Raw genomic sequence first — 14,846 nt, 5'->3', positions numbered from 1 at the left:
AGCAGAGCCAAATTCTGATTTCTCCTTAGAGATGAAGTTTGTGCAGTATTTTCTATAATGCTATATTCTCTCCTCCTTTTCATCTCCAAGTGTTTATGTCTAACGAGGTCTCTGTTGGGTCATCTGATACAATATTCACATCCACTGAACTTGTTTTTACTCTGATTTTAGGGATGCCAGCATAACTACTATGAAGATGCCAAAGCCTATGGATTCAAAAACAAATTGATTATAGTTGCAGCAGAAACTGCTGGAAATGGCTTATACAACTTCATTGTCCCACTGAGAGCTTATTACCGACCAAAGAAAGAACTAAACCCCATTGTATTACTGCTGGATAACCCGTAAGGAAAATGTTTTTTTTTTCCCCTTTCTGATAAGTTTTAAACTCATTTTACCATTATTCAATAGATGACCCCTTTTCACATGGCCAGCTGAAAATCAAAAACATTATGGCACACTTATCTTTGAGAAAAGTTAGTGACAAAAATCATGCTGCATGTTCACTGTCATATACAAAACTGAACTTTTATTGACTGTTAATGGCCATAGTAAACTTAAATGTTCTTATTCTTCATGGCCAATATTTCAGCTAAGTTTTTCTAAAAATTACCCCCAAAAATGTGAATGTTACTGCTAAAATTAAATAGCTTAATAAACACTGTAAAAAGCAAGCTGTATAACAGTTTCACAGCTACATGACAGCACTAACCTACTTAACACAATGCACTTAGTGGCCTGGACCAGTTAGGTATATTTTTAATAACTCTACACTCAAAGATAAACAGTTCTTTAAGCCAAAAGGACACCCACAGACACATTTTATCTAAAATTATTTAAAGCCACGGATGAAAATTTAAACCTGCAGTATTATTGTTACTTTTATATCTCTTGGTGACTGCTGGAATTTTTCTCATTGTTTGATTTTAATATTTCAGAGAAATTTGCTTATGTCAAGACTGGTTCATTTATAATCTGATAAATAATTAGCGTTTTTGGGGTTTTTTTTTGCAACACTTTGGTATACAGCTCAGCTACTTAAAATCACAGTTTGAAAGACACAGAAATGGAGGTTACCTGTACACAGAATAGTAGAACAAGCTAAGAAAGCAAAAATGTCTTGTAGGTTGTGATTCCAGGGCTGACACTTCCATTTGTGTAGATCTGTTGCAGTTGAAGTGATTTTTTTCTACAAAGGCCTGCTGTGAAGTGTCCCACTTTCCCTCAGACAGCTCCTTAGTCACCTGTGTTGGCAAAACAGAAGGTTTTTATGTAGGTACTATGGCATACAGTGAATTACACAAATCGAGAAGCCTAAATGAGGCTAAATCACTTCCACTGACAGTGTGAGAGCAAAGCCATGGGCACAGGGGGCCCTCTAGTGCCAGCTCAGTGCCCAACTTCACACACTTCAGGGCTGTTCTGACACTTAATAGCTGAACACACTTTTGATTGATTAATGTGAAGTAAAAGCTCTGCTTGCTAATTAAACCAGCACCCTTACTGTTGTCTCTCTCTATGCAGCGTTTGCAGTGACTCCTCTGAAAGGGAGTAGGCTTGAAAGCAGTAGGTGTCACAAAACCCAAATGATGATTTGATTTCCACTTTACATTTTAATTAAGAATTGTTGATGCTTATTTTAAGTCCTCCTAAGACACCCATTAGAGTATAACTTGGTAGTGTGTCTTTGACGTTACTCATTTGTTCTTACATTTGGAATTGTCCTGTGCCATAACATTTCTGATTTTAGAGGTGCATTTACTAATATAAGCATGTTAATTCTGATCATTCTTTATGATCACAAAGTGTTGATTCACAGCTTTCTGAAAACCTATTTCCTGCTTTAACTGACATCATAATGCCAAAGTTTAAGAAAGGTTTTTTTTTTTTTAAAAACCCCAAACTACCAGTTGATTAAAATATTTTGGAAGAGATGCTGCTGTTGTGATACTGTGTTTCATTTTGTAATTCCATCTGCTGCTTAGGCCAGATATGCATTTTCTGGATGCAATCTGTTGGTTTCCAATGGTTTACTACATGGTGGGCTCTATCGACAAGTAGGTGAAATAACTGTTAGCAAACTTACCTTTGTAGTCTCAGTGGTTTGGTGTGTGTATTGTCATTGCATGTTCTGCTGTGTGTGGTGTAGTTGGAGATGAGCTTTCTGCATGCATAGTCTGTGTCTGTCTGCTGTAATTTGGGATTTCACATTTCTGATTTATAAAGGAGCTCATCAGGGAAAAGCATGACAGGGAGCACAAGTTAACATGTTCAAAAACATAAGATTAACACTTATTTAGGTAAGTTCATATGTTTCTACAAATGAACAGATCATAGTCCTGATTCTAGTGTCAGTCTGTACTGAGTTAAAATTTCTTGGAATTCATTGACTCAGGTTTTGTAAAGACAGCTACAGAATGTAAACAGTCTTGAATGTGTCCAAAAGTCTTCATCTTACACTACTTAAATTATCACTTACTCCTACATTTCTGTCTTCACCTCTGCTAATATATGTTTATGGATATAGGTTTAGCAACAGAACTTTAATGTGAAAATCAGGCAGAAACAAGAGAAGAGCAAGGACTCATGAATATTTTAGTAAACTCCTTAGTGTAGATTGTAAATTTAAAGAAAACTGCTTCACTACATAGTGCATACTGAATTGAGGCTACAAGCCCATAATGTTAATTTCCCCCTGTAGAAATCAAAAAGCTTATTTCCTGCTTATAACAGTGACACAGTTATAGATTTACCTTGGTGATACCGGGTCCTTGTGAGGTTCAGAAAGAGCCCACAGAAGTGTTATTTACATTTTTTCCTACAAAGCAAAAAGCGTCACAGGTTATTAATATCTACTACTTTATTAACTATTAATTATGTAATAGTTATAATTATTACACAATGGCAGAATAATTAAATTGTTGTTTTTTTTCTCAACCTGGAAATGAAACATGAGATAGTTTTAGTAAGAAGGTGATATAAAAGGAAAAAGACAAAACTCAAATGGCATCAAAATGTGTACTCAAGAGGAAATACTCGAAGTATTTAAAGTAATTAATAACTCAGATGTTAACCTGTTCTACTAATGTAGAAAATTAAACTCTGTTTAAATTTACTGAGTTTATTTCAAAATGGAAATTGCCAAATCCCTCCCTAATGGTGTTTTGTTGTTCTTTCAGAATTAAATGCATTTTTTAAAAAATGAAGCATGTAGTCTTTGGAATAAGTGATTATTCAGAATTCAGAAGTTCACAGTAATACCAGCATGAACTTCTGCATCTTTTCTGATGCAAAAATCACTTTAATTCTGGGTGCAATAAGCAACTGTAGTTCGTAGATGGTTTTTTTGACATCTGTTATCATTAATAAGAATACTTGTAAAAATATAGTTCGTATATATTCCTTGTGTTTTCCTCACCATGTTTTTAAATCTTGTACAATTAATAGATCTGACCATCTGTAGATAAGAAATACATTGTAAAATATACATATTTTCCTTTCTTAATTAAGGAATATAAAATACATTCTCAAAGTGCCACCTACTATCTATAAGTATCTCAAATATTTATCATTTGTTAACCAGCAATGAAGTATCATCATCTCAGAGAGAAAACCACCAAAGAAATTACTTTCATTTACCATTCTTTTTTTGTTAGAAGTAGATGGCTCACAAAAAAACCATCTTTACCAAAATTCATAGCAGAGTTCACTTCATCAAAATATGTCAAGCAGTAGGTACCTGTCCCCCAGTCCTTGGGTAGGATTTGAGATCTGCAACTGAACAGATCTCACAGTTGTGTAGAACTCTAGTCAATCTTGAGTAACCTTTAGCTAGAGGTACCTGAGAAGTAGAGTTATAATACTTCCACATTAGCATTTTTCAAATTCTCCACAAGCCAGCCACATGTAACTGCTAAAATAAGAATAGCTTTTGAGCTTATAAAACATTGAAATGCAGAAAATCTGGGTATTTAAGAATATGCTGCTATTTTCAGGGATCAATTGAAAGTCTGAAAAAGCAGAAATACAAATTACTTAGAAAAAAAGTTTGGACTTATGCACTGCAGTTGTTCATAGATCACATAAAATCAGTTTTTCTTTTGTTGTAGTCAACCATCAGTGATATTGCAGTTTCAAAAATAATGGTATAAATTCTTCCAAAATAAATTGTTAAAAAAACCCACCACACTTGTCAAAAGGTGCTTAGGATCTGTGGAAAATGTTGTTAAAACAGCTGAAACATGCTTCATTTTGGAGACAAAGCTACAAGGCATGATGAGAACTGTAACTCAGCTGTCTGTGAGTGTTTTCTGTGGTTGGGCTTCACACATTGTCCAGCTGTGCACAAAGTTCTGCTGCTCTGCAGCTGCTCCTAAAAGCATCCTGAGAACACTCCAGCTAATTAATTAACATTTCGAAACCAAAATAAAACTGTGGGAATGAGCAATCAGGAGCATTTATTTGGGTTTTTCTATTGTCAGATGTAACTGCAATGGAGCAAGTTGTTGCAGTGGGTAGGGCCAAAGTGTTCCCAAGTAACTGTTAAAGGCTTATTTAAAAAAAAACTGAAATAAATTTATAATTAACGAAAGAGAGGGACTGTAACAACCTACTGAAGTAGATTCTATATTCTATTCTACCAATTAATTGAGAAGTTATCCTTGATTATATTAGAAGCTGTTATGTAGCTGATCTGCAGATGCCAACCCATGGCTAATCTTTCAGGTGTTCCATATTTAAGTTGTTTGTTTCTTTCTCCCTCTTTCTCTTCACAAAAGCCTAGATGACTTATTAAGGTGTGGGGTCACCTTTGCAGCTAACATGGTGGTGGTGGACAAGGAAAGCACGATGAGTGCTGAGGAAGACTACATGGCAGATGCCAAGACTATTGTCAATGTTCAAACCCTCTTCAGGTAAAGCGTTTTCGCAATCTGTCTATACATCCTCATTAACTGCGAAATACTTGATGCCTCTTGTGCCAAGAGCTTTTTTTTTTTTTTTAATTCTATTTAAGTTTTCCCTTGCATGAATTTGTGTCTTACATGGACAAACTTTTTCCCACCCTGCTTAGCAATTCACTTAAAATCCTGAGGTATTCTCCTGAAAGCTCAGATGAAATGCTTTGCGTCTCAAAACCAGATAATCATTTTACAAGTTAGCTATCAGATTTACAGGAAGGAAAATAAAGTTACTCTTGAAGACTTAGGACCAAAGATAGTTGAGAAAAGAAAATTCACAATAATACTAAAGCCCATATGAAAAGCAGATCCTTCTAATCCTGAGAGGTAAGCACTGTGAAGTTAGTAGTAAGTGTTCACATTTACTTTTGCACAAAAGTTAGGTTTTTAGGCACAGATATACAACATTACATATGACAGCAACAGGGCAAGAGTCATGAGAGTATATGATCAGTCTAGTAAACAGGCTGATGAGTCTATGATGAAAATGAGATTTGCTGTTCCTTTTGACAACTCTCCTAATTAAAGCCTTTGTGTTCAATATCTTGGTTCAATGAATATGAAGAAAATATGTTACTTTGAGCTGAGAAAAATATTATTTTCCTAATAAAAACACCCAAAAAATCTCACACAAAACAAAACACAGTCAGCTATGAAATGCCTCCCTGATTTGGGGTTTAAGCCTAGCACTTCCTGGTGTTCATTCTAATAAGACCTGGAAGGAAATTGAATATGATTCAATATTGGTTTTATTGCAGTTACCTGTTTTCTGTGTCAAACCTTCCACAAAAGACCAGAGAGAGATGCATAGTAAAGTGGTTTGAATCCAGTGGTTTAGAAAATTGAGCTCATTAAAATACAAAGGAGCTTGTAAATGCAGCTCTGTGAGAATGCAGTTAAATGCTCTTTGCAATTCTGCATGTGCTCAAAGGAAGCAAAATCTGCATTGCACAAGAAACGTTAATTCTCTCTTTTTCTAACATTTCACTTTCTGAATTGGTACCTGATACTTGCACAGGTGTGTGATTCATACTCACACCTATGAAATCTGGGTTGAAGCTATAATTGAACTTTATCCGGGCATCACTCAGATCTGCTCCTAACCATACAGTGCTAGGGCACTCACCAAGGTTTTTCATATATATCAATTTTTCTGAAATAAAGTTTACTCCCAAATGGAAAAAGGAGTTGTATCAAAAGTAAACATGTAAAATTGGTTTTCCCCTAGCTGTGTTCTACTTTGTAAAAGAGAAATTACATATGATACGTATGCCATTAGATGCTTCTGTACACTCCTTCAGTTGTCTTGCACATTGTTTGCAACTAGATGGCAGCTTTAACTCGTGTATAAACTCTATGTCTGGGTCAGTATTACTTTAACACTGCATAGTTACAATCAAAGTAAGTTAAAATACCTTGGTTTAAGACTTAGCAACACTTTTTCATAAAATTTTGCAAACTTTCACAAATAGTGTATTGCATAAATTAGTTTGGTATTTTTCCCTAGGAGACGTATAATAATTTCACTGCATTTTTATATTATGTGGAAGTTGTAGAAATAAGTAAGCTTTGGGAAGAGGCATAAAAAAGTGGTATTTACCTGTTCTACAGAATAAATTATTTTCATTGCATGAAGGTAAATACTTTTCTAAATGACCTTTAAAAATATATTGACTAGCTAATAATATAAGAAAGTAATGAAGAAAAGACTGGACATGGTAGAGAGCAGGAGCCCTTGACACAAACTGCAGTGTTAAAGGGGGATTTTAACCCCTGGATTTAATATGCTGTTTTCAATGATATCACAGCATTGACAAAGGTTCCACTTTGGTCTCAGCAGGTGAGACCATTCAGAGGGTTTAGGCTGATCTAAACACCCCTGGTGTGAGTTACTCAGGCCTGAAAAGCCATGTCAGAGCTGCAGTAACCCAGGCTCTTCAGCCCGGGCTGGCAGTTCTCACACACCAGTTGTGTAGTTATTCCCCGATTGACATAAATTAGCAATCCTGCTTTGCCAGGAGAGTGCGCTCCCCACCCTGGAAGGCAGAGGCACTGTTTATAAGGACAGGATTATTAGCACCTTTAGGGCTACAAGCTGTGCCATCCCAATTAAAACGGTGACACAGCACTGACTTACCTGCCATTGGAGTACAGAAGTGTGACTCAAATGGGCACACTGACCAAGAACGAGTTACCACAGCTCAAAAATAAAAGGAGAAATTAATAGTCTTGGACTACACCTTAAGATGCTTTTCACTTTTAAAAATTAAACAGGAAGCCAAGCACCTGTAGACAGGTGTGAGCCCTCCTCAGAAAAACAGCACATTTCTCCAGGCAGTAGGTCCGTACACTATAAAGTTTTATGGTTAACCTCTTCAAGGCTGTTTCAAATCCTGCAGGAAGCCAATTGCCAGCAGTACACATAACAGGTCAGTGTTTTGCTGGTATCTAGCTGTCATCACCAATTTAGAGATAAACCAAATGAGGTGCTATGATGGCATTGCATGATTTTCTGGGTTTGTCACTGTGGTTTGGGAAAGAACTACATGTCTCCCTTGCTTGTCTGATTTCCAAATACGAGTTCAGTAGCAAGCCATGCCTCCCATCAGGCTGGGGGGGCTTTCTCTTCCCCATCAGTCCTTTGTTACTAGAATGGGCTAGAGGAGATGTATCTTTGCCCAGAAGGAACCTTTCCAGTACTAAAAGCTGACAGGCAGTGTGCCTTACACCCAGAACAAGATGCAATCTGTCCCTGACTTCCTAGAGAGCAATTTCCCCTAATTCAGCTAAAAGGCTGAATGCAATCTGTCCCTGACTTCCTAGAGAGCAACTTCCCCTAATTCAGCTAAAAGGCACTCGTAAGTAAAATATTTTACCAATACCCGTTTTTAAACTGATTTCCTAATATAAATCAGCTTTCATATCTCAGTGAAAGACATGAAACCATCTTTAAGAGAAACATAGCTGCCTGCATTTTTTCCTGCTGTGTATATTTTATCATGAGATCAGCTTTTAATTTCCTATTACTCCTAACTCTGAATTCTGTAGTGTTAGTTTTCAAATACAATGTGGAATTAACACATATTGGCAGACAGTCTGGATATACATTTCCCCACATTCAGGCTTTGCTTGAATTGCCATTTCAGGGATGTTTCTCCCTGCAAAAGTGAGGGAAAAGGACAAGACTGGCAAAAGGGTGCACTGAATTCCATTTGACACTACCTCACCAAATGCTGCTTCCATGGAAAGTGAGACAGAAGCCACATCAATGATGTAATTAATATTACAATTACCTGTTGCTAAGTGTAGATAAGTAGCCCCAGGGTCAGCAAAAGAGGCTACAAATGCACATCTCATTTTCTGACACAATCTGTAGAGGAAAGAGTTAAATAATAATATATTGTTCTATTCCAACTTGTTTAGTATATAAATTGTGTAAACTATGATTTTCTAGCTGTTTCTTGGAGCCCTGAGTGCTAGGAAGGAGCTCTTGAGTCTGCTGCTTGAAGATCTGTGTAATTGAGCCAGTTCACAGTAGAGCTCTCTTCACTGCTTTTAGTTACTGGAAGGCTGAATTGGTGTTAAGTTATAAATACTTTGTATATGTAAATATTTCAAAGTGAGAACATAAGTATACATAAACATACATTTTCTCAGCAACTCCCACAAGTGTCAATTTTCATCTATATTGCTCAGACTGTAGTCACAGCATACAAACAGACCTCAAGAAAGAAGAATCAACTGGAAAGGGTACATAAATCAGTCGTACTTTACTTGACTGTACCTTAGCAACCAGGTACTAAGTACAAGCTTTAAAGTTTTGCATTTTTTGTTGTTTCCTTCAGATTTGTGATATTGTACCAACTATGAAATAAAAAATAATGAAATTAAGTTGGTTTTTTTCTGGCATTTAAGTATTTTGTGAGCTCAGTGTGTGCTTCTTGGTGAATTCTACAGAGAATGTGTTGTTGGACCAGCAATTCCCTGGGCCCAGACCCACCACAGGTTCAGGGATTTCATTTAAAACACGGGCACAAGCACAAGCTGAAGCTTTGTGTAGAGCCTTACATTTGTGAACTGTTATAATTAGAAGTATAACCATGACATTCTTTTAAAATGCAGGTTGTTCTCCAGCCTGAGCATTATCACAGAGCTAACTCACCCAGCCAACATGAGATTCATGCAGTTCAGAGCCAAAGACTGCTATTCTCTTGCTCTGTCCAAATTGGAAAAGGTAAGGAGATTTGCCCACCCCTACCCTCAGTTTAAATGTTATGTTTTTATTACTTTTTCTGATTTTGTAACAAAGATTTCAAAATAAATGGAAACAGTGATTTATGGTTGTAGAACAACTGCAAAAGATAATTTTTTTCAAATTTCTACCCTCATTTAATAATAAAGTTTGATTTGATTTAATCATTTTACAACGTAATATTAATCAGCCAACTCTCTGGTGGAATTTGCTCAAGGAAAATGAAATATTTTTGGATAATTAAATATTTAGAGCTAATGTTGTTGTTCAAGAGGCTGACACAGGCAATTAACATGGAACATCTTTTAACTGACTAAATGCTTAAAACATACAGCTTTTGTTATAATGTATTTTTTAATTCCTCTTCATTTTAAAGGCACTATAATTGTGTCTTCTGTACACTTTTTTGTGTATCTGTGGGAGATATTGGCATTAATGGGACAGTTTGACAACAGTAATTGTTCTCTGTCAGAATGAGAGGGACAGTGACACTACTTAAATGTTAGCAAAAACCTTCATAGTCTATATGTATATTTGACATTTTCAAATTGTGGAGCTGTGGCTGTATGGAGATAAATCCAATCTGCTTGTTCAAAATACTGTTACTTAAAACAGGTGGAGCACAGGAAGTAATATTGTGCATCTGTTTAACTCTCTAAGCTCAAGCACAATCCTCTTTCTCACAAATCTTCCCTAGTGATCTGACCTACCCACCATATTCTGAGTTTGTGAGAGACAAATAATATCACTGTGACAGTCTTCAAGGGCAGAAATCCTTCACTGCATTCTTTTCTTTTTCCCTATCAGTCTATCAATCACTATGATTGCTGGATTTCCCTATGTACCCTCCCAGCTGGTGCACCTCAGATATCTTACATATCTTGGTGAATTTGAATTCATGCCAAAATCATTACCATCATACAGATTTAACATATAATTTCCATTTCCTAGGTGTGCCATAAATTTCCTAAATTTTGGGGAATTCGGAGTTCACTATTTACTGTACAATATTTATGTTGGTAATTTTAATATATGCTTCATGAAAAGAGCCTTTCCAAAGAAACTTACCTTCCCAGTCCAGTTTCTTGAATGCTGCCAAAATTCAGCCTGTGTGGATGACAGGAGAAGGATGGGAAGTAAATATTTTACTTGGTCGAATATCACACTTATATGTACGTATTTACACAAGATGTAAATATCTGGGTGGCCTTTAGTGACTTGTTATCTTTACCTGTAGCAGCATGAAGGCTTGATCTTGTGTTTAGGTGGTGTTCTGACAGAGACCATGGAGAGCTCTGGAGGAAACCAGCCAAAAGTTAGAGAGGAGCTGTTTGAGGAAGGAGGCTCAGCTTTGCTGGGATAATGCCACTTCCACTACCCTTTAAGGTTTGCCCCTGTGGCTCCTGCAGTTCCTCCCTCCGTGGTAAATCCATGAAGGATAAGCTACAACTGGCTGGAATCTGCATTGCCAGTTCTCTCAGTGCAACAAGGGCCAGCAGCTGGCTGGGACCTTCAACACTGTGTTCAACCAAGCTTAATGTCTTGGTGTACTATGACTGACAATGTACAATTTGAAATTATTTGTTAACATATTCCCTTAATCCGATTCTGGAATTCTCTGTGGGCTGTCTACTTCAATGCAGTGAAACCAGGATTTTTATCTCAGTTCTTTCTTTCTTTACATAGGCTCCTTAATTTTTCAAGCAAATATTCTGGAAATACTTAAAAATATTTTAACTTCTTGACTATCTTATTAATTTATTGTGCAAAAGTTGTGAGGATAGGTTGGAAGCTGAACATTTAATAAACTTCCTATCCAAACTATGCTCTGCTGAAACGGAGGTAGATAAATTATCTTAAAGAAAGAATATTTTCTTCATTGCTCTTGCAGTTGCCTGCTGTTAATATTTCCCAGTCACTTCATCTTAACATTTGCAGGGAGAACTTCACAGGTGGTGCTGTAGTTCATTTGATCTTTCAGAACTCCCTCATGCAAGATGAAAGGCAATTAAAAACTCCAGTAAAAATTACCTAAAGCAGTCAGACATACAGTTGCTTGTTATTTCTGCGTTAAGCGCCTCATTTTCAGAAAGACTGAGAATATCAGGCAAGTTGCCTTGAGGTAGCAGTGAAACACATTTGCAAAATTGGCTTTTCAACCTAATGGGCTGCAGAAGACAGATACACAAATCTGATGTCCATCTGCTGTTGCAGCTGCAACTTTTCTTATTTTAGAGATAAATAAATCTGACAGTAAACTCAGCACTGACATAGGAGAAAGCAGTGGCCTTTATACAACAGAGGAGAGGAAAAACAAAACACCCACACTCTAAACTTGACATCTGTGTTCTCCATTTGTCTTGCATAAGAAGAAAACTGAGGTAACCACTCCCTCTTTCTTGAAAGAAAGGGTTTGTAGTGTTTTGGATAGGATTCAGACTTCAGTTTGCTATGGTTTTTTTCCAAATAAACATTGCAGGTGTTACTGATAAAAATTCTAAAGCTGTAAGTGATCATTTTGAAATAATAACAGGTTCCTATATCTTTTGATCAAACCCAATCCTGTGATTTTTTATCTTTCACAGGGATAAGCACACAGATATTAGGGGAGCAGAAATCTATCTGGGATGACCCAGTATATTTGCAGTCATTTGCACACAGCCAGGCTGCTTTTTTAACTTCAGGATGGGGCCTCCTGTTTCCTATCTCCATTTTCTTTTCTTTAATATAATTCAGGTATTAAGCAGATCTGAATTAACATTAAGTAATAAAAACCAATAATGACATATGAGTTACAAAAAGAGATTGGTACCTCTTATTATTCCTGTCTTATTTCACATAGATTTCTAACAATTTACATAAATTCTAAAATTGTACTAGCAATTAGCACACAAATTTGACTGTTGAACTGACAGGTTTTTAGGAAGTTGTTCCATATCAACACCAGAAAATTTATTTGTTCTTTCCTAGAAAATAGGATTATATTTCTCACAGATCTCTTTGAAGCAAGAATAAAGGAAAAGCAAGGCTGTAGAAGAGATGGAAGGAAACGAAACCAGTCTGGTCCAGTTGTATGAGGCTCAGCAAGGCCAAGGGCCAGGTCCTGCCCTTGGGTCACTATCACCTCTGCAGCACTGCAGGATGGGGCAGAGTGGCTGGGAAGCTGCTCAAGGATGGGGGTGCTGGTTGTCAGCCTGAGCCAGGCTGTGTCCAGGTGGCCACAAGGCAAATGGCATCCTGCTCAGTACCAGAAAAGGTGTGGCAAGCAGCACCAGGGCACTGATTGACCCCTGTGCCATTCCTGCCCTTTTGTACCAGATCCTGTCCCTGTTTCCTGTTCCTGAGAGACTTCCTGGACCACCATGGCAGTCCACTGTCAGCACCAAGGAATTGGGGCAGGTTAACAAGAGCTAAGCACAGCTGATATCCTCCATCTTTTTAAAACTGAATGGGTGGAATATGCCCATGCAGTTTGAGATGTGTTGACTGAAACATATACACTGATCAATGTCTTTCCACCTGAAAAACTGCACCTGTTGAACAAAGATGCTGCATACTTCTTGGAAGAAACTATGTTGAGAATAAAAGGCTTTTACACTTTTGACTTCTTTCAAGATAATATCTATTCCATGTTTTTGTTACAGTCCTTCCAAAACCAGCATTAAAAATGTTTTCTGTGTTTTAATTCCTAACAGAAAGAGCGGGAGAAGGGATCTAATCTGGCATTTATGTTTCGACTGCCCTTTGCTGCTGGCAGGGTTTTCAGCATCAGCATGTTGGACACACTGCTTTATCAGGTACTATGAACAGTAATGTGACTTAACACAAGTATTGCCATCCATTTTATTGTGCTTAATTGCTAGATGACCCTATTTTCTGCCATAGGATCCATTAAAGTGTGTCTATACTGGGAGCAATCAATGGCAAAAGACAATGGAGCGTGCTTGATGTGTTAGTTCAGTTTTCAATCCCAAAATCACCCTGTGACTGTACAAAATCTAATGTTAGATAATTTGATACTGTTAATGTATCTCTCCCCAGTCAAATAGCTTTGATAAGGCCTACATAAATTACAGATTATATAGAATAATAAGGCTTGTACTCTGCAATAAAAAACGCAGTGCCCATTCCCACACATCATGTCCCTAACAGAAAGGAACAGAAGTACTTTAATATGTAATTTATTAGTCTCCTGCATTTGCTGATAAAGGCCTCAATTACTTCATAGTGTCCTCTCCTCTTACTCATGTTGACTAGAGCTGCAGAGGCCCTGTCATTACACTGTGAAGTAAGCCATGCTTGCCCTTGCAAGGAATGCATTCAGTGGTTACAAAGAGACAGTGGGGGAAGAAAAGTCAGCAATTCAACCTTGTGGCTCAGAATCCAGGAAGGAGTGATGACAGTGAGAATCAGGGAAGAGCACAGCTTCAGAGAGTTGAAGAAAAAATATCAGAAAATACAGTCATGGCAAATGGAGTCAGTAGTTGCTAGTTTCAGGGTGGAAAATAGGCCAATATTGCTCACTCTTCGGCAGTGCTCACACTTCTGCACACTGTGACACACCAGGATGCCCAAGGAGCAGCCCCCAGCACCACCCTGACAGGATCAAGGCACACAGCACCAGCAGGAACACCACCATGGCCCACATCATCTGCTCACCTGAGCAGCCTCCTGCCTTGCCTCCACCTGGGGATAGCCTGTGGAGCTTTAGTTCTCAGGTGGAAAACATCCTTGCAGGGAAATGAATTTACTTGGTAATTTGGTGCATGAAAGGTGTTCTTTCATCGCAATTCTACTTTCAAATCTATTTCCTGAAGGCAAATCCAACATAAATAGGAAAATTCCTGGAGCTAAATTTTTCTCAAGAAGCCATTAATATAAAAAACAGTCATGTATATGGGCATATATATTTTAAGGTTGTAGAAATAAATGTATTTGCATATAAAATATATTCATAATCATGCCCAGAATATCAGTATCACATACCACAATATTAAAAAAGAAATATAGTAAAATATAGTAAATAATACAGTAAATATACCAAATACATATATATATAGAAACTGATCTGTTAATCATCAACAGCTCCTGCCAGCACATAAGTGACTTCAATATTTTATATTTGCTCCTAGACATGAATAATCATGCAATGACTTGACAGAGTAACACCATTCACCAGAAAGTGTTTAAAACAAAAAGCCTCACATGCTCATTGTCACTTTAATTCCACCTGTCCTTCCTTTGAACTGCTACTGCTCATAGGTGAACTGTCATTTCTCTAGAATTATCTTTCGTACTCCAAGTTAGAAGTTCTAAAACAGCAGCTCTTTGTTCTTTTTCATAGTCCCATTTTCTGTCTTTTTCTTCTGCAAGAAACAGAGCAAATGACATGGGGAACATCAGGGTTCAGCTGGTGCTTCCCATTACAGGCTGAAAGAAAAGCCTTGGAATTATATTTAGGACAGTGAGTGAAAAAGGAAAACTTGGTCTTGCAAATTCTGGTGAATAAACTTGTTAAACTAATGAAAATTCCATGGCAGAAATTAGCCAAGATAACAAGGCTGCCAAGATAACAAATACGTTTAATTTGCAAAGTTTACTTGAGATGCTCCTTGGCATTTAGCCCATCACAACTG

General features: G+C 37.2%; 1 protein-coding gene across 1 annotated transcript in view; it reads left to right on the top strand.

Moving 5' to 3' along the window:
• KCNT2 (potassium sodium-activated channel subfamily T member 2) overlaps positions 1-14,846 on the top strand; it is a 112,967-nt gene that overhangs the window by 85,930 nt on the left and 12,191 nt on the right. The window contains exons 21-25 of the mRNA XM_054285841.1: positions 172-344; positions 1,986-2,057; positions 4,779-4,913; positions 9,081-9,192; positions 12,906-13,007. Of these exons, the coding sequence (XP_054141816.1) occupies positions 172-344; positions 1,986-2,057; positions 4,779-4,913; positions 9,081-9,192; positions 12,906-13,007 (594 nt within the window). The remainder of the gene's footprint in view (positions 1-171; positions 345-1,985; positions 2,058-4,778; positions 4,914-9,080; positions 9,193-12,905; positions 13,008-14,846) is intronic.

Source organism: Melozone crissalis, unplaced genomic scaffold (assembly GCF_028551555.1).
Source record: "Melozone crissalis strain CALT ecotype California unplaced genomic scaffold, PUWL_Pcris_2 ptg000045l_1, whole genome shotgun sequence".
NCBI lineage: Eukaryota > Metazoa > Chordata > Aves > Passeriformes > Passerellidae > Melozone > Melozone crissalis.
Note: the sequence above shows the minus strand (reverse complement) of the source record. Positions and strands in the feature narration are given on the sequence as shown.